The sequence below is a fragment of the Archocentrus centrarchus genome, chromosome 1 (genome assembly GCF_007364275.1).
Source record: "Archocentrus centrarchus isolate MPI-CPG fArcCen1 chromosome 1, fArcCen1, whole genome shotgun sequence".
Taxonomy (NCBI): domain Eukaryota; kingdom Metazoa; phylum Chordata; class Actinopteri; order Cichliformes; family Cichlidae; genus Archocentrus; species Archocentrus centrarchus.
The window spans coordinates 28,400,380-28,424,329 of NC_044346.1; the positions used below are offsets into that span (position 1 = coordinate 28,400,380).

The 23,950-nt window shown below is 37.8% G+C and overlaps 1 protein-coding gene across 1 annotated transcript; it reads left to right on the top strand.

Moving 5' to 3' along the window:
* tmod1 (tropomodulin 1) lies at positions 1–22,782 on the top strand. Its single transcript, XM_030729078.1, is given in 16 exon segments — positions 1–279; positions 3,602–3,679; positions 3,805–3,864; positions 4,072–4,208; positions 10,853–11,009; positions 13,671–13,787; positions 15,327–15,416; positions 16,753–16,832; positions 16,834–16,884; positions 17,026–17,133; positions 17,934–17,951; positions 17,953–18,078; positions 18,445–18,516; positions 18,519–18,591; positions 19,340–19,438; positions 20,696–22,782. Coding segments are annotated over 13 exon segments (1,299 nt in total). The 5' UTR covers positions 1–279; positions 3,602–3,679; positions 3,805–3,864; positions 4,072–4,085; the 3' UTR covers positions 20,881–22,782.
* The last annotated feature ends 1,168 nt before the right edge of the window (positions 22,783–23,950 follow it).

The window sequence follows — 23,950 nt, forward strand, 5'->3', positions numbered from 1 at the left end:
TGGAGATGAGAGTCAGTCCCACAACCTCCACAGAGAACCGACCAGGGACGGGGGAGGAAACTTTGTGAGCGCTGAAATCTGCTGGATTCAAGATTAACTGCCGGTCATGAGCGATTTTTTCTAGGGGAAATTTGGCGGATTCTCGGAGTTGCGCGCTTGCAGCGGACCGTACTTCGCACTGCTGCGACTCCAGGCGGCTGTGAAGGAAACCATATCTGGTCAAAGTATTCGTTGCTGTCACCCAGCGGGACCAGCCGGCTATAAATAGCGCTGGAGGAGGTAGGGAAATTAATGCATATGTTATACTGCGTGCATTAAAGCAGTCAAATGCGTTAAGTTCACTTATCTAAGTTAAAACCGTGAACCGCATTACAGTTTAAAATGTACTTAAAATTTCATCAACCCATAAAAAGAAGCGCTTCTCTGGGAAAACTTACATAAAAAAACGTTTCTGTTTTTCATAATTTGTGTTGGTTGTTGCAGATTTAATATAAAATCCAACACTTAACTCCTCACACCAAAGTCCTGCAGAGATGAAGGTAATAGCGCTTCGTGAAAGTTTCTGTTGTGACTAAATTTGTACCAGTCATAATTGAATTGTTCAATTTCAGTCTAAACAATCTTGCAAAAACAAGATCTCGGCTGTTAGAGGGAGACAGATGTTGCCGGTTTTCTTACATACAGTTACATACAGTACGTCAGTCTAGAAATAACTGAGCTTTGGAACTTGTATTCACTTTTATTTACTATTTTATTTGATTAGCGCAGCTCTTACTGATGCTTCATCATTAAAACAAAACATGTAGAAGCGTTAAAAGTCTGCTGTTCACCTCTTGGTTTAGCCATGTATCATATTATCAGCTGGCTTATAGCAACACTCATTAGTGAAATTATACTTGACAAAAAAATTGTGACATTTTGACCTCTGCAGAATGAACAAATGGCCTGACCTCAGGTCCAAGGCAGCAAGTGAGCTGCTTGGTCTCATATACAGATCATGATATATGACTCTGTGCTGGCCCCCAAAGTAACAGAGTAACCAGAGATGGGTGCAATGTCCTCAGCAAAATGAAGGATTGTTTAATGTGTGGTGTTTAATGGCTTACCATTTCAATGTGAAACCTAAATCTACCAACTAAATGGACATTTTCTTTGGAGTCACCACATTAAACACGCAATCCTTACCCCAGAGCTCATTTTCTGACACATGCATTTTGACATGTGGCTGAGAAAAGCAGAACAGTTGTCTCTCAGCTGTTCTCTGCTGGGACATTTCAGAGACCTGTGCAATTCTGACAACTGCTTTCTTTCATTTGCATTGTGTTGCACAAAACAAGCCTTTAATTCTTCAACTGCCACAAAAATTAACAGAATTAAGTGTGATTATAATGGTGATATATATATATATATATATATATATATATATATATATATATATATATATATATATATATATATATATATATATATATATTTAATTGGCCTATTATTTCAATGTCAAAATCATAGTTTCCATCAGTTAAGAATTCTCAGGGGTACTGCAACAGGACATCTCAGATATTTTAGAGGTAAATCTGTCAATTAAAATCACATTCATTTTTAACCTGGAGATATCTAGAGGTATGTTTTTATTTGAATCTGAATCTATGAAGTAGTTTTGCGCAAAGATGGTGTGGAGGTCATCTCAGCAGCTTGTAGCTTTAAATTTCAAGAAGCTACCAACAGAAACATTAATATTGCTGCATTGTATTATTTTTGTGGTGATTTATTAGGTTCTGTTTGCTCTGAGAGCATGTGTGAATATAACAGAAAGAAATTTACAAAAGATACTTCTGTTAAAATGGCGTATGAAGTATTTGAAGCATTGAAGTGAAGTATTTTAGTTCTGAAACCTTTTTTTTTTTTTTTTTTTTTAACTTTTATTCCTAATATGTGAAAGGCTGTGCTGATGCAAGTCCAGTTGCCCTACCAAGGTTTTACACATATCTCACTTGATTAATTAGCCTGCATCAGTGTTGCTATTCTTAGAGGCTTAAGGATTGGGCAGGCCTGCTTTCAAGGGCAAGGGGATAGTTAGATGTTTATAACTTTACAGAGTACATTCTGGTTCAGGTCATTTCTAGTTGTTTTGCTCTTTCTGCCCAGTGAATGTCCTCTATTGAAGCAGAGGCTTATAGAAATGTTATAAATACAGTCAAGAGTCTGTTTGACATCATCAGAACAGGTTGCAGTCTTCCAGTAGACCTGCAGTGTTATTTGGAGAGCAGCCCAGTTCTTCATGTCTGGTTTTGGAAACTTGTCTTGTCATGGAGCGAAAAGAGAAAGCAGAACAAAAGAACAGCACGCTTGACCCCACTTTTTAGGATTATAGCCAAAACACACTTGGTGACATCCTTAAGATCAAAAAGAAAAGTTTTCACTCACATTTGTGCCCCTTGAATGCATAATTTTCTGCACTTTGAGCTTGAGCTCAGCATTTTCTGCCTAATTTAGATCATTCCCATCCGCTGATGCAAGCTCAGTCAAGTTATAGTTAATGTTATCATGTGGACATCCATCAGCAGCAGCTCAACACTTCTCAGAGCTTTAAGGAACCGGGGCTTAGAGACCATGCGCATGCTAAGTGTTTGGTGTTGTGGTCCACAAATGTTCCACTGCAGCTCATACATCATCAGTCATCTGGTCCCACAGCCAAGACAGAGCTTGAGAGAAGTTGAAAATAGACTTTCAGTTAGTCTTCATAGCCATCTGAGAAAGAAACAAGAGAAGAACACATTTACAGACAGCATATTTGACTTATTTAGGATTCGCAAACTTTTCAGCAGAACATTTGGAGAAGACAAGCGAGGATGCTTTTTTAAGCTACTTTATAACAGAAAGTCAGAAACAAGTTACGAAGGAAGTAAAGCACTGACAAATGTCAAGCAAATAGGTAAGAACTTGTAAGCAAATCCCATTCACTCAGGGAACTGTCCATTGTCTAATTCAATTTAAATACCGACATGGATACAGTTCTTGCAGATGCTGATCATGTCAGATGTTTGCATAAATGAAACCACGTAGGCACACCTCAAACTGTTATATCGTCAGAAGAATTAAAGGTGCAGTTTGTAATTTTGAGAGTTTTGCTCATTTACTTGATTGACAGGACTTAAAGAAAGATAATAATAAACATGTCCCCCTGTCTGCACTTGTAAACTGATTCATATTTTGTTCTATAAAGTCATTCAAAATCCTTTATAAAAACATAAAAACACAGTTATATACTGGACTTGCCTTGGCTGGGAGCACCAGCTCCAAAAGATTTCAAAAACTATGTGATTATATAGAGCAATTAATCAAACATTCTTGCACATTTCATGTCAGCGAGGAGCTTTCTTAAAGCTGCAAAAGCCTTTTCATATAAGACTTTAAATTCTATCGTGTTTCCCAGCCTTCTGTATTTCCAGTCAGTTGCTTTCCAAAGATTTGTAGTTGTAGAGAAGGGAACACAAGCAGAGAAATATGATGTTTCACTTCTTTCCCCATATGTGACATAGTATTGTTTTCTAATTCTGGGAGCTATTAATCTCTCTCCAAACTGTGCTTTTGCCTCTTTCAGGTGTAATCGTTTCCCCAAGAGGTCTACGGCCACTTGGCTGCCTTTGCTGTTATTTTACCCGAGGTGGGGGTCATTGAGGTCCGTCTGTTTATTTTTTTCAATCCCACTGTTAAAGCGTTGCTTTGATTTTCTCTGATCCTTCAAACCCATGTTATTTCAACATTCATTTTAATTACTACTTTCTTGGTTGTTTCCATCCATAGATATAATCTAGGCTCCTGATCTCCTGCAGTTTGTCTTTCTCATTTGGAGGAGCTGCTGAGGTGAGAGAACGGTTTGAATATCTCTCCGAGTCTCACATCTTGAACACATCTAAATAACTGCAAAGAGAATACAAGATAACAATAAATAATGTTTTGCTTAATTGTTAAGTATATGACCTCAGGAAATGTAACTGTAAAATCAATTGTGGTTGTTGTCTATAATTGATCTATTATAATATGTTTTAATATTTTTTTATTTTATCCCAGGTGTGCTGTCCACAATGTCACTTTTAAGGAAGGAGATGGAGAAGTACAGGGACATAGACGAGGACGAGCTGCTGAAGAAACTCTCAGAAGAAGAGTTGCAGCGGTTAGAGGATGAATTAGAGGAGCTGGATCCTGATGTAAGTTTATAATATTTAAGTCCATATGGAGATGCTGTTGTCAGTATGTTGGTTTCTCTGGGGATTTATGGGGGCATGCACACTTAACAGACCTGCTGACATAATGTATCACATTGTAAATCACTGCAGCTACAGTGTGCTTTTGTTTGAGTTGCTGTTAGCTGGTAATGTCTGTTTTTAGACGGTAAACTGTGCTTAGTGTAAAATATTTTAATGCTACTGAATGTTTTCACGACTAAATGGATATATAATAACTGGTGGGTTTCTAGTGTTAGTACAGTAGCAGTTTTTATACTGTGCTTTAAATATGTTTGTGTGAAAGCAGCCAAAACCAAGCCATAACGTTTGTGCTCAGAAGTTTACATCATCATGGGCATGAATGTCATGGTAATTTGGGGCTTTTGATGATAAAATAACAGTAGTGATTGTACAGCATACATCTTTAATGACTTTAAAAAACAAGAATTGTGTGCACAGATTTTCTCTAATCCACACGGGGTCCACCATAAAAATGATTTGCTTGACAGCACTCAGACTGACCAATACTGAGAGCAATGGGAAAGTCCAAGGGACTCAGTGAAGCTCTAAGAGGGGCAAATTGCAGATTTACAGAAGTTGGGAAGGTCTCTTGGAGCTATTTCTAAACAACTGAAGATTTCAAGATCATCAGTTCAAACAATTGCACGTAAGTACAAGTTATTCAGATATAGCATCACTTTGCCAAGGTCTGAAAGAAGACCCAAACTGTCATCGTCAGATGAGAGGAAATTGATTAGGACGTTCAGGAACAACCCAGGAATCACCAAGGCTCAAGCTTACCATGAACTAGAAACTGCTGGAACACCACAGTGTTCACTGTCCACAGTGAAGTGAGTTTTACAACACCATGGACTGAGAGGGTGCCGACCAAGAAAGAAGCCCCTGATCCAAAATTGACACCTTCAAGCTCAACTGAATTTTGCAGCTGCCCACATGAACAAGCGAAATGCTTTCTGGAGAAAAGTTTTATGGTCAGATGAAATAAAAATTGAGCTATTGAGCCACAATAACAGGCATTTGGAGGAGTAAAAGTGAGGCTTTCAAACCTAAGAACACCGTACCAGCTGTCAGCTTTGCTGCCAGTCATACTGGTATGTCATAAAGTGGATGAAATAATGAAGAAGGACCAACTCCAGATTCTTCAACTTCACCTCAAATCAACAGCTAGATGGATGAAACTTGGACAAACTTAGTTTTCTAATAAACTACTTTTGGAATGGATAAAGCAGGCTAACATTAAGCTTCTGGAATGGCCTTCCCAAACCCCGATCTCAACGCTACTGGAAATTTGTGGACTACGCTTAAATGTTGGGTCTGTGCTCGGAATCCAACCAATTTATATGAACTCTACAAAGAAGAGTGCTCAAATTTGGTTAACACCTGGGCGAGGTTCAACTTGCTAGGGGACATTTAACCAAATATTAGTGAGGGTGTATGTATACAATTGAGCCTGTATGTATACTTTTGGCCAAATAAAAGCCCAAAAATTAGCATGACATTAATGCCCATGGTGAGTGTATGTAAACCTCTGACCACAGCTGTGTTAGAGGTTGTTGGGTAGAGATTAGATTCTCTGTGTGTGAGTATTACAACTGAACATGAAGGTCTTTTGTGTCTATGGCAGTGTTTGATTTAGACTGTATGTGTTATATTTAAATAATACATTTAAAAATGGTGAAATAATAGGAAAATGTAGAAGAGTGAAAGTGCAAAAAGGTAAAATACTCTTCTAACCTTTAATCCTTTGCTACTGTTTAATCTTCCCCGTTTTTCACAGTATTCCTTTTTTTGTGTTGAGTACAGCCACAGCACTTATAATAATGCATCAGTACTTGTGTTTATTCTCTGCTGCTTTTTTATGATATGTTTATTTTTGCATTTGATTCTCATCCACTGACAGAGCACTCAGTAATAAATCAGGGGTCAAGGTGTTGACAACTGCAGCAATAGCTTCCAGATGAATGTCTAACTCCTCATAAAGAGACTGGAGTCCCCCTCAGTGCCAAGGGGATGACTCGAAGGGTTTAATGTGGTGTGTGTGTGTGTGTGTGTGTGTGTGTGTGTGTGTGTGTGTGTGTGTGTGTGTGTGTGTGTGTGTGTGTGTGTGTGTGTGTTAGCAAGGCTCATGCCAGCAGTGAGTGACTGCAGGGACTTGCTGACGTAAACAAAAGAAACAGTGAGAGGCAGTGCGTGCGTCCTTACCTTGTTTGTGCCCATTTATGAGGGTCACTTATTGCACAACAGTAAAGTGCCCATTTGCTCTGAACCTGACTGTTCATTCCCAGCAAGGCTTCCCACATCAGTTCCAGTAAACAGACTGAAACTTCTCACCATGTGTGACAAAGAAAGAAAGAAAACATGTCTGCCATTATTGATTTAGCAACAATAATCACAAGAACATTTTGTCCTTTAGGACGTACAGTGCTGCCACACAATTATACAGAGCTTATCTTGCCTCATATGGTTTACTTCATCTGAAACACTGTGGGTTCAATTTTTTGGATTAAGGACCAAAAATCTACAATTGTTTGATTCTGTAGGTTAACACAAGTACAGAAAGATACCATTAAAGTGAAAAATATATCATATATCAAACCATTGAAATGCCTGTCAGACTGTAACATCTCAATTACAAAAAAAGTTGTACAAATCTGATAAACCCACACAACACTACTTACCCAGCATCATGGCTTGGTCAGCAAAGCAAGAATATATCTACAGAGGAGACCAGTAGTTTCAGGAGCAGGTGGTGGAGACCAAAAACCAAAGCTAAAAGGAAAAGGCAGGTATTACTGGATATAGAGTGCGAGAAAGTTCAAATTTGTGCTGATGTTTCCTTGTGGGTACTTCTTTTTATTTGCCTTATAAATATTCTGGTAGCTGAAATAAATATGTTGTTTTGTCATATATCTTGAAAATGAGATCCTCTCAGCCTCGCACTCATAGAGAGAGGTTAATGTACTGAGAGAAATAGAAGCAGACTCTCATGCTGTTAAAAATAAAATACTGGGGCTGAGCCCTGTAATCTACAGCTGATATACAGCTGCTGGTGTGATCCACCACTGGCCATGGTTTTATGTTAGAGTGCACTAACTGTGCAAAGTATCGGGCATGTTTTTTTGAAAAAAAATAATTTGCTGCACTGCCAAATTATTCTTTGGAAGCTCCTAATTTAAGGAGAGAGATTGAAGGAAGATGAAGAGCAGTGAGAGGCTAAAAGAGAAACAGATTTATTAAGAAAGGGGGCCTCTGAGTGCTGAGAAGCAGATAAGATATGAAGCTATAAGTAGCACTTCTAAGAGCACGGTTTTGAATGTTGCTTTAGGTTGAAAATAACTCGGTGTGCAGTAATGATCTGGGAAATTTCTTGGTCCTGTGTTGAGCTAGAGAAGAGAGAGGGACTAATGTGGGAATTACATTAAGCAGAGCAAAGATAACCCTAACCCTCCATCTTCATAGATACCTCACTGTTCTTTAATACAGTGCTAATAACGTTATTGCATTTCTACAAAAATGTACAATTGCTGGGCATATTCCAGTTTAACTTTGGATGACATTTGTAAGAGGAGAAATCTAAGCTCTAATCTGTCATGCTGAGTATCATAGTCCAGGCCTGACATCATACTCTTCACTCTGCAGCTCATAAAGCTTGTTACAGAAGAGTAATTTGTTCTTAAGTTTGTTTTTTTGCTGCAAAATATTACAAGAATTGACTAAAAGAGAAATTGGAACAAGACAAAGAATGTATAGCCATGCAAGCACCTCTCCAAAGCCTCTTTAGCCTGAGATATAAATGCTAACATGCAGACTCATAGACAGAGACACAGGGTGACATAAACAAAGTGATCCAGTTCCAGTGATCTTGCTAACTTTAATTCTTTGTCTATTTCAATAAAATTACACTTGTCTTTTATTTATTTTTAATTAATTTCACTTTATTTAAGACCTCACAAAACATTTTCCTAAAGATTTTATGGTTTCATTCTAGTTTGAAGTCTTACTTAATGCACCTTGATGTTTATTTAGAAAATTATGGTGCTATATAGAGTAAATCAAATGATACAGTAGATATGCTTTAGAGCAGGAGTGGGCAAACTTTTTGGATCTGGGGCAACATTGACTTTTTGAAACTGGACAGATGGGCCGTGCCAGCACCAGATGCAAACATATCAAACATAAACATAAAAAAGGCATTAAAGTGTTAATACTTACATTTACTTTTAGTGGGAATAGTGTTGTTTTTGCCAGTGCATCTGGTCAAGCCTGGTGTTAGTTTTGTTGTAGCAATTCTCAGAATCCTTTACATCAGTCATAATTATGATATGATTTGATTTGGACAATTCTGTACCAATCTTCAGCGGGCCGGATTAAAAAGACCAATGGACCGGGTGTGGCCCACGGGCCGTAGTTTGCCCACCTTCCTTAGAGTGTGACTGCTTTGTGAAAAGGCTGCTTTTTGAAAAGTGTGAGTAGTGTAATTTTATCAGAGACTTTGCACTGACCCGTTTTTGCAGCCAGAGAAGCTGCCCTCTGTTGGCCATTAAAAAAAAATGCAGATGTAAGGCACTTCCACAGTGGCTTCAGTTTTTAGAAGCTACATACATCTTATATGCACTCACCAGACACTTTACTAGGTGCGCCTTGCTGGTACTGGGTTGGATTCCTTTTTGCCTGCAGATCTGCCTTAATTCCTTGTGGCATAGAGTCAAGAAGGTGGTGGAAACATACCTTTCATGCATATTAACATGATAGCATCACGCAGTTACTGTAGATTTGTTGGCTGCAAATCCATGATGTAACTCTCTCATTTCACCACATCCCAAAGATGCTCTATTGAGATTTTGTAACTTTGGATGCCATCTGGATACAGTGAACTCACTGCCATACTCAAGAAACCAGTTTGAGATGATTTGAGCTTTGTGACATGGTGCTTTATCCTGCTGAAAGCAGCCATCAGAAGTGCAGTAAATATCTATGGATGGATTCAGGCTTTCATGTGGTTTACACTAAATTCTGCCATCTAAATGTCTTCTTTTGTCCAATTTTGCTGAGCCTGTGTGCCTTGTAGCCTCAGTATGTTGTTCTTAGCTGACAGGAGTGACACCAGTTAGGGCTGCACGATTATGGAAAAAAAATCATAATCACGATTATTTTTGATCAGTATTGAAATCACGATTATTTGACACAATTACTCATTAACCTTGTAAACACTCCATTTATTGTACTTAAAGAACAGTGAAAACTTTGAAATTTTGTGCATTTCTACAATCTCTTGAAAATGAATAATAAAATTAAAATAAAATACAGAATATATAAATAAAATATAAAAATAAATACATTATAAATAAAGCAAATAATAAATAAATAGAAAGGTAGTGCCAGTTATTGACTAATAATACTATAAAGAAATTGGACCAAGTTATTTGGACCCAATAATTTCCACAACATACGGACAGGTCCTGTACATGTATTCAAAAGTTTTGGTATTAATTACACCCGCCGAGCGAATATTGGCAGGGACAGCTCCCTGCCATCCCTTGCTAATCATACCCCGTGATTGGTAGAGACATAATGGACGTTATTCTCTGGAGGTGCAAGTCACGTTATGGCTTAGATTTCCCGCTCGATAATTAACAATTATTAACACATAAAGCACCTGCACAAGCCTAAATACCGGCAACGTCGCTGGCCACTCACGTAGGTTATGCTGTAGGGCCCGCAATGACTCAAGGCTGCAGCATAAATCAGGGTTAAAAGTATATAGAGCATAATGTGACAAAATCATTTTAATAATCGGTTTTTGTCAATTACACTTTTTTTGTGATCGTTTGGAGCCAAAATTGAAATTGAAATCAAATTTCGATTAATTGCACAGCCTGCTGCTGTTGCTCATCCGCTTCAAGGTTAGATGTGTTGTTAGTTCAGAGAGAGATGCTCTTCTGGATTCCTTGTAACAAGTGTCTATTTTAGTTATTGTTGCTTTCCTGTTGGCTAGAAGCAATCTGGCTATTCTCCTCTGACCTCTGGCATCAACAAACCATTTTTGCCCAGAGAACTGTCCCTCATTGGATATTTTCTCTTTTTTTTCAGACCAAGCTCTGTAAACCATTGAGATGGTTGTGTTGGAAAATCACAGTAGATCAGCACTTTCAGAAATGTGGCATTTAAAGTTACCTTTCTTCCCAATTCTGCTGCTCAGTTTGGACTTTAGCACATCTTAGTGACCATGCATAAGTTCCTGGATGTATTGAATTTCTACCATGTGATTGGTTTATTAGATATTTACATTAATGAGCAGTTGAATGGGTCTATGGCAGGTGAGCACATCTGGCAACTAGTATCTGGCAGCAAAACAACTTAAGTCATAGGGTCACTACAGAGGCACTTGGGGAACTCAAAGATTCTCTGGGGAATAAATGTTGAGTTATATCAGCTTGGATCAAAATGGTCAAGCAGGGAGCAAGGCTGGCTAAAAAATTTCTTGACACAGTTCCTATGACAACATTGTACAGCATGGACTGGCCAAAGTTGCAAGACTATGGGTTATTTTTCCAACATGCAATGCCAATTTTTTTTAACACATGTAAATGAACATCCTTGTCTAGAATGCATTGTTGCCTGCTGGGATGCGGCAGAAGGACCAGACAAAGAAAGCACCAACAGGAACGTTTCAGAGAGACAACCTTCTGGCCCATCTGGAGAAACAGGCCAAAGAGCATCCTGACAAGGAAGATCTCGTTCCCTACACTGGGGAGAAGAGAGGTAGAAACTTGTGTTTTATTATGATGGTTTTTTAAATCAAGTTAATTGTGCATAGATTATTTTATTATTATTACTGAGATTAATAATAAAATAATATTGTTATAATTATATTGTTATAATACTGTTGACATTATTAATAAACTAGAGCTACTCAGCTAGTTGTTCATATGCAAAAACAAGTGTTTAAAGCTACCGCAGATATGACAGATTGATTAATGGCATTTCTGTCAAACATGACAATTAAACAAATATCTTTGGATCAGTGCTTAGACAAAACAACAGATTTATAAATGGCAGATTGGTCTGAAAAATTCTAACACTCATTAATAAGTTGTTTTACTACATTAAAAACATAAGATTGGGTGAAATTAAATTAAAATGTTAGTAGATGGATAAAACAAAGTTTTCTTTCTCAGGTTGTGGGCACCAGTTTCTAGCACTAGATTTGTGCACTGTTCTGTCTCTTTAAATGTTACAAATGCCACAGTTATCCAGGTACTTACACTGAAAATTAAAAAGAATATCCAATTTTGGAGCTGTATTGGGACAAAGTCTGTAAAAGGTGAAACAGTCAGCCTATAGCTCAGGTGTTAACCCTAAAACTCGGTTTATGGGGAATCTATAGAAATGTGTCTCCCTGAGTCAGCGACTCTCCAAGTCCACAGAAACCTGTCAGCTAGTCAGCACTCATCTAGTGTGGACACAGAGGTAAATGATTGATGGAGAAAGACATCAGACATTGCTACGTATGTGAAACTCTTCAAGTTTCCTCCTGCCTTTCTGAAGTGCTGGTGTTGTTACTTTGGCACTCACTCCACTTGTCACAGCTTTTGCTTTGCCCTCAGCAGCATTCAACCAAGAGAAGCCACGCATGACTTCCCAAAAGCTGCTTTCAAACTCCTCTCCAAGAGCCATGTGTTCATATGAGCGTCAGAATATGTCTGGCTGAAACTTGAGGAGCAGACCACACAATTACAGACATAGCAAACCTGTTGGTAAAGACATAGATCTCTGGACTTTTACAGTCAGTGACAGCCGGTGGTCAGGTGGGACATGAAAGGATACTCTCTTCAGACAGCTTATGTAACAGAACTGATTTGGGCAACTGGACTGACCTTGTCTCACGTGTCCTCACCTTAGACTGACATTTACATTTGAATTTCATACTACTAATACTATGTAGTGTATGCAGTGGGAGTTATAGTTTTTTTTAACAAGTTATTCGTCTTCATTTCACTCTTGGTTAACTTTTGTTCTGTCTATATTGTGCACACTGGCTCATATGGCATGACTTTCTAGGGCAAAAGAGGGAGGCCTTGTTAATATTAGTAGCAATGAAAATGCCTGCTGTGAAAAAAATCAGCTTGGAAGATGTGCTGTCTTCCATCCATCCACCCATTCATCCATCCATCAGTGTGATTGAGGGAGAACACAGGGGAAAAACAACCGTTCACGCTCACATGCACACCTACAGGCAATTTAGAATTACTAATTAATGTAATATGAGAGGAACGTGGGAGGAAGCCGGAGCATCCAAAGAGACCCCAGACAGGCACACGGGAGAACAAGTAAACTCCACACAGAAAGGCCCCAGCTGGCTGGTGGATTTGAACCCAGGGCCTTCTTTCTGTGAGTGGACATTGACCGTGGTGTCGTTGTAACATAAAAAATATTGTAACATAAAAACATTTGCAGAAGAATGTACTCAAATTATCAAATAATCATAATCTATCACACCCTAAATATCTCACAAACTTCAGAATAAAATTGTTTTTATGCAATTATTTTAATAAATAAAAATAATACACACCATCCAAACAACTGTCTAATTAAAAATCCTCCAAACTGGAAAGGCTGATTAACATTTTCCACACCTCTTGGATCAGAGTAGTTAACAGTGGTTCAACAAGTTCAACCCAAAGTTCAGTATGTATAGTATAAAGCTGCATTTCCACAGTGGGATCTTTTCCCTACAGGCAACTTTTGGAGTTAGCAATTTATTTTCCAGTGCAGGATTTAAATTTTAATCTCAAGATTTATTATACTCCCAAAAAGTTCCTGCTCACAGGCCACACTTTTTAAAAGCATGAGATCTTTGATTATGGAACTTGAAGTGCTTCGCTTTCTGATTTGCTGACTAGTTGCATGCATTGCCCCACCTAATTAGCCAAAGCCAAGCAGCTTGTTGTGCATAAAAAGTGATGTGTTAAAGCAGCTTATATATATATATATATATATATATATATATATATATATATATATATATATATATATATATATATATATATATATATATAAAATCAGCAGGCCAATTTGCCTAATCTTTGTGGGTTTTTCAACTGAGGTGGAAATGCAGACAACCAAACAACTTAAAGAACCTTTTAGCTCCTTGAAAAAAATCCATCCCATTTCTTAACTGCTTATCCAGTTCAGGATTGTGGATGGGCTGCAGCCTAATCGTTGCTCTGGTACAAAATATGCTACTTAAGAAACAAAAAAATTGTAGCCATAGAGACAACCCTATATTGACAAAAATACAGGGGAAAAACTGCAGTCTGACAAATGTAACTTTCAAAAAATTAAAGCTAAATTAAGTTACTGACCATTATAATAGTGGTGCTTGCAGTTACTTTGTATAAAATCTATCCCCTCTTATTACAGGGAAAGCCTGGGTCCCTAAAAAGAGGGTGGACCCAATCATAGAGAGTGTGACTCTTGAGCCGGAGTTAGAAGAAGCCCTGGCCAGCGCTACAGATGCTGAACTCTGTGATATTGCAGGTAATACACACTATCATCCCAACAGGCGCATTTTAATAAAAAAATAAAATAAAATGAGTCCTCATGTTTAAATTGATTTTATGTCTGCACACTTAGCTGAACTGTTACTTTTCTCCAGACTATTTCAGTGTTGTTGATTTTTTTATTTTTATTTTTTTAATATTAGAAACTAAACGATGCTCATTATAACATCCATAAATGCTCAAGTAGATCCATAAGCCACAGTGTGATATTCATTGTCCTGATTTGTAGTGTTAAATATTTTAGACATGCTTTCACTAAAGAGCGTAAATACACCATCATGGCTGAACTAGTCCTTGTTAATCTACTTTTCTTCTATCTAACTCTCATCCGTTTCCTCTAGCACGCCTTCCATCTTCATTCCACTTTTATCCTTCAGCTTTTCATCATCACTGCCTTCATTTTTTTCCCCCAATCCCTGCTGGATCTGTCTCTCCATTAGTTCATCACCATCCAGGGTATCTGTAGACTGCACACTATACTGCATGGAACAGCTCTGCTCCTCTGTCATGTTCATGTTTTCATTTTGTTTTTAAGCAGACATTCAAGTCAACTCCGTTTTACCATTCATGCATCATGCAGTTTGGCATTCTGCATAGTAAAAGCATCTACTGTTGCCGGTTTATTGTTGCATGTACAAACTGTGCATTTGTTTAACAAAAAGATTTTCTTCATGGAGGATGATTGGACCTTATCCTACCTTTTGGCAAACTGCTGTTCCCATTTTTTTTTTTTATTTGCATTGCTGTGGTATAAGGAGTGCTGAAGATGGATCATTCCATGCTTTGTGCTAGGTGATGGTGATATAGCCTGAAAAATGTGTCATGGTTGTTGTTTTATTTTTTTCTGCCTGTTTTGTTTGTTTTTAGCCTACCTAAGTTATTGTAGTTAATGTGCTGAGGTTATTATATTAAATAGATATACTTTGTGGAAAGTATACTTAGTTACACCATGCAAACACATTTAGCTTTAACCACTGTCAGAGTAATTACATACATACTTTGTTTTCATGGCAAAAATATTATCTAACCCTGCTGCTATCTAGAGGACAGAAATTTAGAATGAGAAATGTTCATGGTGAACAAGCCCCTTGACTTGTTGTGCAATACACCCACTTCACTGTATTCAGTAACCAAACCGTCTGATACTCTCAATCTCTCTGACAAATAAACAAGGCAATGATTCTCTCTAATTCTCTCTAAATGTGTGCTTGGAGTAATTGCTTGGTTGAAAACATATTTCAGATTTTCTGCTGCCAGAGCTGGCTTATATTTCATTATCTTTTATAGTAAATAAACTATATTGTGGGACAATACTTTGATTTGTATTGAGCCTGCTTTTTTTTTTTTTGGTCCAGCTTGACTTGATTGTGATGCTGAAAATGATTGCTGCATGGTGGTCTGGTGTATGGCTGCAAGGCGATCAATAAGTCCACTCACTGTCGGCACTGCTCTCGCTCTTTCTCTTTCCCTTTTTCTCAAGAGATGTTCATTCTTCAGTCTCCTTCTTATCTTCCAGCCATCCTGGGCATGCACACTCTGATGAGTAACCAGCAGTACTATGAAGCCCTGGCCAGCAGCACTATAGTCAACAAGCAAGGCCTCAACAGTATGTGAAACACATACACGCTTGCACTTGTGAACTAAAATGTATATACAGATAAATTCCTTTACTGGGACCAATAAAAGTGCTCTAAAGTAAGCAGCTCACTTGACTCATTTAAGAAAAATGCTGAAGTGAGTAGGGTTGGAATAAAATGTGATCTCATGTGGGCAGAATGTTTATTTTACCAAAAACGGTGTCCTCAATTTTTATTTATTTTTTTGTACTTGATACATGCACAAATAAAGTTAAACAGGTTAAAGCAAAGTAGATAGATAGCTAAAAGCATATAGGCACACATACATTTTGCTCTAGCCCTGCCAGGAATACACCATCGCTGATTCATCTGTTTACACTTGGTGTTACGCTACACTGTGTAAACTATTGAATTCTGCAATTCCTTTTAGCTCTCCATAACACATTAATGAGCCATTGTTTATATTGTGTGGTGGCTCATCCTATAGGTACCACTCCAGCTCTAGACAGAGACTGAGCATCTCACTTCCAAATATGACTACCTTATAAAGAGACTCAAGGTCTCCTGCTGAAGTTGTCACTGTGTTTTGAGCAGTTATACAGAGAAGGGTACAAAGAGCTTTTGAAATCTAACAGTGATAACCCTTTTGCAAAAGCATTGATTCATTTTGACCTTAATTGAATCCCAGAGATTTTACAATCTGGTACTAAATTAAGCACATTTCCATTGCAACAGTGAGCCAAAAGGATTCTGTTTTTGCATATTTAGATCTTCCACTGCAGAGGGATTTTAAAAAGCACCCTGTTCCACTTTAGATTTTTCAAAATCTCAGTCTGTACTGTGTTCTGCAAAAAATCCTATAATTGGAAACTATACTTACTCACTTTCTTGAGATGGATACCATTCCCCTGTCAGTAAGATAAATCTGAAGCTACACAGATGTTTAGCCTGGATTACCATAAAAAAGGGGCAAGCATAGAGAAACAGCATTTCTGAAGATGCAGAGTACCCCACGGCCAAAAGCAACATTTAACATGCCCTCTAACTGTGGGAAAAATATACTTTCATGAACAAAACAGAATACTGTGCTTTATTTTGCAAGAAACTTACACAAAGGGAGATGTGTTAACAGACTCACAAGCAATCACATCCAGATAATACTGTTTACAGTGTTCAGTGAAGTAGATTTAGAAATCGGTGCTCTCAAATTCTTTATCAGGCCATGTGTGAAGTAGTGAAAAAAACAGGTTTATTTTAATGCTTTGTTCCTGAAGTGAGATTTAGTCAGCTCAAACCCTAAGCAGAGCAGATTTATCCCCCAGCAGTCTTATTTTGTACACATATTATACTTGTGTTGCATCCCAGGTGTGATCCAGTGTACCCAGTACAAGCCAGTCCCTGATGAGGAGCCAAACTCCACTGATGTAGAGGAAACTCTGCTGCGAAATAAAGAGGAATGATCCCGACCTGGTAGAAGTCAACCTCAATAACATCAAGGTAAGAAAGCTGGCTTGTGCTGAGTATAAAAAAGAGACAGTATAAGTTTAATACTCTATATTTGACATAAAAAATTTATTTAAATTTGGAATAATTTTCGATGCATTTTTGATTTGTTTTCCACATTTTTTCTTTACCCAGAATATCCCTATCCCAACTCTGAAGGCATATGCTGAGGCTCTGATGAAGAACACAGTGGTGGAGAGGTTCAGTATTGTGGGAACAAGGAGCAACGACCCTGTAGCTTTTGTAAGTCTAATACTTTTTCAAGATTTAACCTAGGTAGTTTTTTTTTTCTTTCAGCTCTCTGCTTTTGTTTCAGTTTTGCTTTTTTAATCATCATATCTTGCTGCACATCTGCCTCTTCCCCCTTTTCACTTTTTATGGGGATGAGTCCTATTTTGACAGCCAGTAGGAAGAGTAGAGCAAATATGCTGTGGTTTGACAAAGTTCCTGAACAGATCTGAATGCAGGACACCAAGAGGATGGAAAAGCAGGGAGTAAACAAAAAGAACAAAGGCTCTGCAGAACAATAGTGAGATATCCAAACTGAAGGCAACAAGGAAAATTTCTCCAAAAGTACAGAAAAGAAATGTGAGGTGAATAGAACAGGAACACATGATCAGAAAAGGGAAAAAGACAAGACTATATATACACGGTGGTCTAATTTTAGTAGGAGGCACAAGTGGAAATAACTAAGGTGGGGTTGGGGTAGACAACACAGTGGAGGGAACTTGGACAGGTGACGACATGACACAGGTGGAAACAGTCAGGTAATCAGAGGAAAGACAAAGACAGGAAGTCAGGGCACAGATGACACACAAGAGTGATTACCAAAATAAAACAGGAGATGGAAACAAGGAATACAAGTGAACTAATACAGACAAAACAGAGAAAGACAAGGAAACACTGGGGACACTAGTACAACATGAACACAAGAAAAACCACATCAAAACAGGGACCAGAACATGACAAATGCAATAGAAGAACAGAGTGGCTCCAAAGCAGTGACTGAGTTAATGTACAGTGTGTGCTGTGTGTTTTCTAAGGCCCTGGCAGAGATGTTGAAGATCAAACACAACGCTTAAGTGTCTGAACGTTGAATCCAACTTCATAACAGGGACTGGAATCCTGGCCCTCGTAGAGTCGCTGCAGAATAACACCACACTACTGGAGCTCAAGATAGACAATCAGGTACCAGCGCACACACACGCAACCCACTCCATCAAGTATATGCAGATTTAAACACATTTGGAAGGTGTGTGTGTCATGTAGTATACACAGGCCATCATTGCCACTTTGGTCTAATGCTGGCTGATTGCATTGCAATGTGTTATACGCCATAGTTGGACATCTGTGGCTCATTACTCACTAATTCCCATTTTTATTTCTCTCCTTGTTCTTGGACCTTTTTTTCTCTTGGCTTTTAAGTCCATTTATTGATTTAAATCTATTTATTTAACCTCCAATCCCACCACAAATACCCTTGTTTTTTTTCCTTTAATCATCTCTTTTTCTCTCTCTTCCACCATCCATTTCTGTACTCTCTCTGAACTCCAGAGCCAGCCCCTAGGCAACAAAGTTGAGATGGACATAGCCAGCATGCTGGAGAAAAAACACAACATTGCTGAAGTTTTGGGTATCATTTCACCCAGCAGGGTCCGCGCCTCCGAGGCTCTAATGCCATGATGAACAACAATGACCTGGGTGGGTTCACTCACCTGCATGATGTAGTATGGATGCAGCATTACGTCTCAAACTGTTAAAATGTCAAGAAATATTGTATTTAATGACAAATTCTCATTATTCTTGAATTAGTCATGCAAGTCATTAGTAGTGTTTCATTTGGCAGTGTTAGATGTTAGTGTGGGCATCAGTCCACTTTATCATCACTATATCTCAGGAGTTCTACTTCAATCAGAGGCTAATAGAAGAATGAGAGTGATATCATCAGTTGGTTACTCAGTAGTGCTGCCAGAAAGCCTCAGCCAATCATAATAGTACCTTCCTGAGTTATGACCTCAGCACTAAGAAAAGCCTGTGAGCGTGAGAGAGAACATAATGAAGTGAGCGAGGGAAATATTTCCTGTTATGCACATGCACAAATTATTTTGGTAATTGTGTGTAATTACTTCATTTTCAACTTTTTTCCCTCCCAAAATGTTGATATTTTTCACTTTGTACAACAATCTGAGGCAGAATCAACTCCTCTCTGACTCTCTAACATTTAAACACTCGACTGCTAGATCTTGTTAAAGTTGAGAATAGTTTGAATCATTAGCATTTGCAAGGTTTGTACAGAATGTGGCTTCAAACGTAATTATACGTGGATATGATTTAGCTTATTTCTTTAAAAAAATGGTCTGATTATCTTGTTATATTGTGTCAGTATGTGCTGTTCAAAACCACTTCACATAATTTGTAATGCCTTCTCTTCCCTACCGTCATCTTTAAGCCCGGGTCATCAGGTCGAGTCAGACGGCTCTTTCACCCTCACTCTATCTGTCCCTGAGCTGGAGAGGGCCTTCGGCAAAAAGTTCAAGTCTAAGACTAAGTAAAAAACAAAAAAAGATGCAGCTGAAAAACACACACACCATACGACTGCTCAGCCTTGCCTTTCTGCTGCCAGCATCTCCTGCTTCTTTTTTGGACCACCAGAAGCAATGCCACCACCTGTCATACTCTCCTGAGAGTTTCTGTTGCTTCTCCACAGCACTTACTATCACTTGTCTTCCTCTAATCTACTTGCCATCTCTAGCTTTCAGAGACTGCTCTTCAGTCCCACAGCATTCCCAAAATAGTGCAAAAACTATTAAACTCTGGAAATGGGTAATATCCACTTCTATGGAAAAAAAAAAAAATCTCAGGGCACCCTACTAGAAACTTGACTTTGAAATATCACTGCAAGGACAAAAACATATGTGCTTATTAAATGTAAGCTTAAATAGGACTCTGCTTCTGTTATTTTCTTCCATCAGAAGCAGCTCTAAAAACTGATACTGAACAAGGTTACAGTGTCAGGTCTGACCTCAGCATCCATTGTGCTTCGTTTATCTGAAAATATGATTGTACAGGAAAAAAAAAAATTCAGTTCTAGTTGGTCCACCTTTGTTTGGTTTAAAGCTGCAGAATCCTGATGTGTTCTGCATCAGTTTGCCATATGCAGCTGTGTTGTATTTTTCTATATTTTGGCTTTTGTATTTGACAGTTTGCTCCTTGGTCTTTCTGCTCTCTTCAACTGGTGGTTTTACCATCCAAGCATTTTCTGGAGGAATTTGGTTCCTCCTTCTAAACACTGCTCTTCAATTCCCCAAGCATGGATCATTTTCTGTCTGGGCACAGCAGGTCTCAGACCCAGAGGACCTTCAGTGAGTCTGTGATCACTTTTTAGCAAGTCAGTTTGTGGTTGTTGATCACGGATTATTACGTGAGCTTGAGACAGAATTAGTTCAGAGCTGAACATATATTCTGAACATGTTTTGTTGTGTATAATAAATTTCCACAAACTAATCACTGATAATTTCCTGTGGCCACTTTTGAGCGGATGCTGTCTTCAGTTTCTTACATCTGTTCTTTGTATTTGTCCACAACGAACTCTTCTTATACGTTGCAGCCACCCACTTTTCGTAATGCCGTGTTCTTCTTGCCTTGCTTTTTGAAAGCTAGCATTTTCTTTCAGTAATCTTGCTTCCTATCAATGAAAAAAAGATCAGACTAGCTTTGCTGTGCTGCAGCCTAAGATGATGATCTTGATGTAGTTTCCTTCATCTTCCTTTCTCTTGTAACCTTCCATTTTCCCCTCTGTTTACAGTAAGAAAGAGAAGGCTTGAAGGAGGACCCATTTTCCCAAAGTGTCGGACAATGTGTAGAAACCAGGGCTACCTTCAACTCCTGCCATCTGTCACCCCCTTCCTCCATGTCAGGTTCAATTGTTTTGGTGTCAGAGACAACGTCTCGAACTTTTTAACTTACAGACTTTTACATAGTAAATGTTAAATGATTGGATTAATTAACAGATCCTTCTGAGTTTCCAGTGCATGCAAAACAAAGTGAAATTAGTATTATTATTTGTGCTCTGAAGTTTGCATTTTGACATCTTTTCTAGGCTTGGACAGCTATAACTGCAGCTTTTTGTACAAACCAACCTCTACTCTGTAATTTTGAATCCTTTAATGTCTCATCAAGTACCTAGACCTCAACGAGGGAGCCCAAGGTCTGGTTTTGAATGTGGGCCTGTCTGAAAAGTGATGGGTAAATTTTATCAATCCGCTGAGTTGAATTTTAATAGTTATTATTATTATTACTACTGTGCTGTAAATGAGTTGTGTTGTCACTACTGTTGTTGCCAGCTGTTCTGTTGCTGTTCCCAGGTCATCCTCCAAGATTATGAATTTCTGCCACATCAACATGTAATCTTAACTGAATTGAATTGAACTCATTTAGATACTAAGCTAAATGATTCTTGATTAAATTACACTTGGATGTATAAACCTGGCAACTGTGAGATTTGTCACAATATACATATTTATTTGAGACAGACCTGGGAAAGAGTCAGAAACCATTCATATGACTTGGTTTGATTGTGCTGGATGATCAAATAACCAGTGATTAAAAAAATGTTGCTGTAAAAGAAAATGTACTGTCAAATCACACTGTGACATTATTCAGCATTTATATTAGCCGTCCCTGTCTGTTAACTTGGAATGTTAAAATGTAATGTGTTTTTTTTTTTCTTTAATATCACGACAAATATGGCACTGTTGTATAGAATTGTTTACAGCAGAGACATTTTAAGAGAGAGAGGCGAGAAACTCAATTAAAATCTATGAGAGAAATTCACAACAGCAAAGACGGCGGTAGAAGGAAAAACTTTCAGGGGATTAAAAGCTTTAGGAAAACTGTTTCGGGACAAACTGCAAAAAATTTGAACAGATAATTTTATGAGATTTGACTAGCGATTCTTTCCATGCAGTTTTTGAAATAAATGTTACTTTAGGTCTTGTTTACAATAAATTTTCAAAATAAATGGCCGGCGGTGTTACCACGATGGCGGCAAGACTCGCTTCTAGAAGGATTTGGCTTACTGTCAACTGTGCAAGGCAGACTATATTAACCCATACAACTTGTGATTATTTGAATGGATTTGTGTTACACTTTCAACCAGGTCTGGTTTGTTGATTGTTTGTGTTTATTTGTATTTACTGGAGCTAAAATGTGTGTTTTAGTATTAAATTGCTTACTTTTTATTACAGGTTTCACATTAATGCCTTCAGGTTTGTTGTATTTTTGTATACAGGAAACCTTTCGTGTCTTTGCAGATGTCAGACTTAATCCACCTTATTCATACAAAGAAACATCACCAGACTCTTTATAGACATGTTTAACTGTGACAGGTCTTAACCACTGAACATCTGAAATATGGTATTACACTTTGATCCTAGATTAATCCTTTGCAGCACATAATGGGATTTCTTGTAACTTTAAAAATCAACAGTGCAATGAGGAAAAAGTAGAGTTAGCTGTTATATAAACAGGAACTGGAAGCAATAAAGTTCCAGTAAAAAACACAGGACAGTTTGTTAGCTTTTATTAGCTCAAGATGAAATGGATCCGGATTGCCTGCTTTAGGAAACCTAATGTGAACTACTGCACCTGATATGCAAAATTCTGACAGCATGTTAATAACACATTCAGTGTTATTATATATCACCACTTTGTTACTGCCAGTGTCAAGGGCAGTGTTCAGTAAATGGTCATTATGAATATAAAGATTAAGAATTGAGAGCTGAAGGTGGAAGCGGACTCCTGCCTCTCACAGTCTGTGTGTGTCCTGTTCTTCCTTTCTCCTGTCTAGTGCGTTTTCATATTGTACTGCTTAACTCTGTTTTTTCCTAGATAGCTCACCTTTTTTGGTCTGTTTTATGGATTAAATAAAGCTTGAAAATGATCTTTGTTCATACACTTTTAAGTACATTTGATACAAAGGCCACAGTGCCGTTCTGTGGCAAAATCAAAGAATTACATCAAGCTGGTGTAGTTGGGCTTTCGAGCCCTCTTGGCTCTCTATAGCCAATACAGTCCTCAGTGTTGGCACTTGGTAACATTTGACTTTATACAACAAGGAAAGAATTCATACCACAGGTTCTTGTCATTCCAGGGAGTTTCTAATCAGTGACTTGTAATCTGGAACCACTGAGTTTAATTTCATGGGGCAGGGGAATGACAATTTTATGCGTCATTTGTTTCAGTACAAGCTTATTACTGTTAACTGGACTAAATTAAAATTAGGTGTGACATTTTAGTCAATTGTAACTTTTGATTAAACTAATGTAAATGAAATTTTGTCCTTATAACCCTAAAATTAGATAAAATTCAAGAAATGTCTTTAGCTTTTGTTAATTTGATCAAATTTGTCAACACAACAAGCAGAAACACTGAGAATGGAATGTCAAATGTGTGTGTGTGTGTATGTATATATAATAGAGTTCTGAACTTAATATTTCTTGCAATCAAACAAATGCCACACATCATGATAAACTAAAGATGAACAATACCAACTTTGTAAATAGCCACGGTTTCAGATAGCCTCTAATGTTGACTTATTCAAGTATTTTCTTCATGAAGTGAGCTGTTATTGTTATTTGTTTAATCAGTATCAGGATGTGAGTGAAATATTCTTAATACCAGTTATAAGTCAAAAAGGGACTGAAATAAAATGTGTGGGAGAGGTGGATTGTAGATGTTTATGTGATAAATAGATAATAAAAAAAAACAAGTGTACTAAGAGACTCATCAGCTGTCCATGAAAAACTGGTATGCAAGATTTTGTTCAATCCAATATATATATGCCCATGAAATAAAAGGATTTCATAAGTTAGCTGCCATTATCTGGGTGTCACAGTATATCGATATTGCCAATAATTATAATAAAATATTAAGTACTGACACGTTAATGATATACATCATGTTTTTTTTGTATACTTCTACTCGGTTATGTTACAAGCTTTCCCCACCTCTCTACATTCAGTTTGTGATTGTAATTCATTCTGCTAAATGACAAAACTCA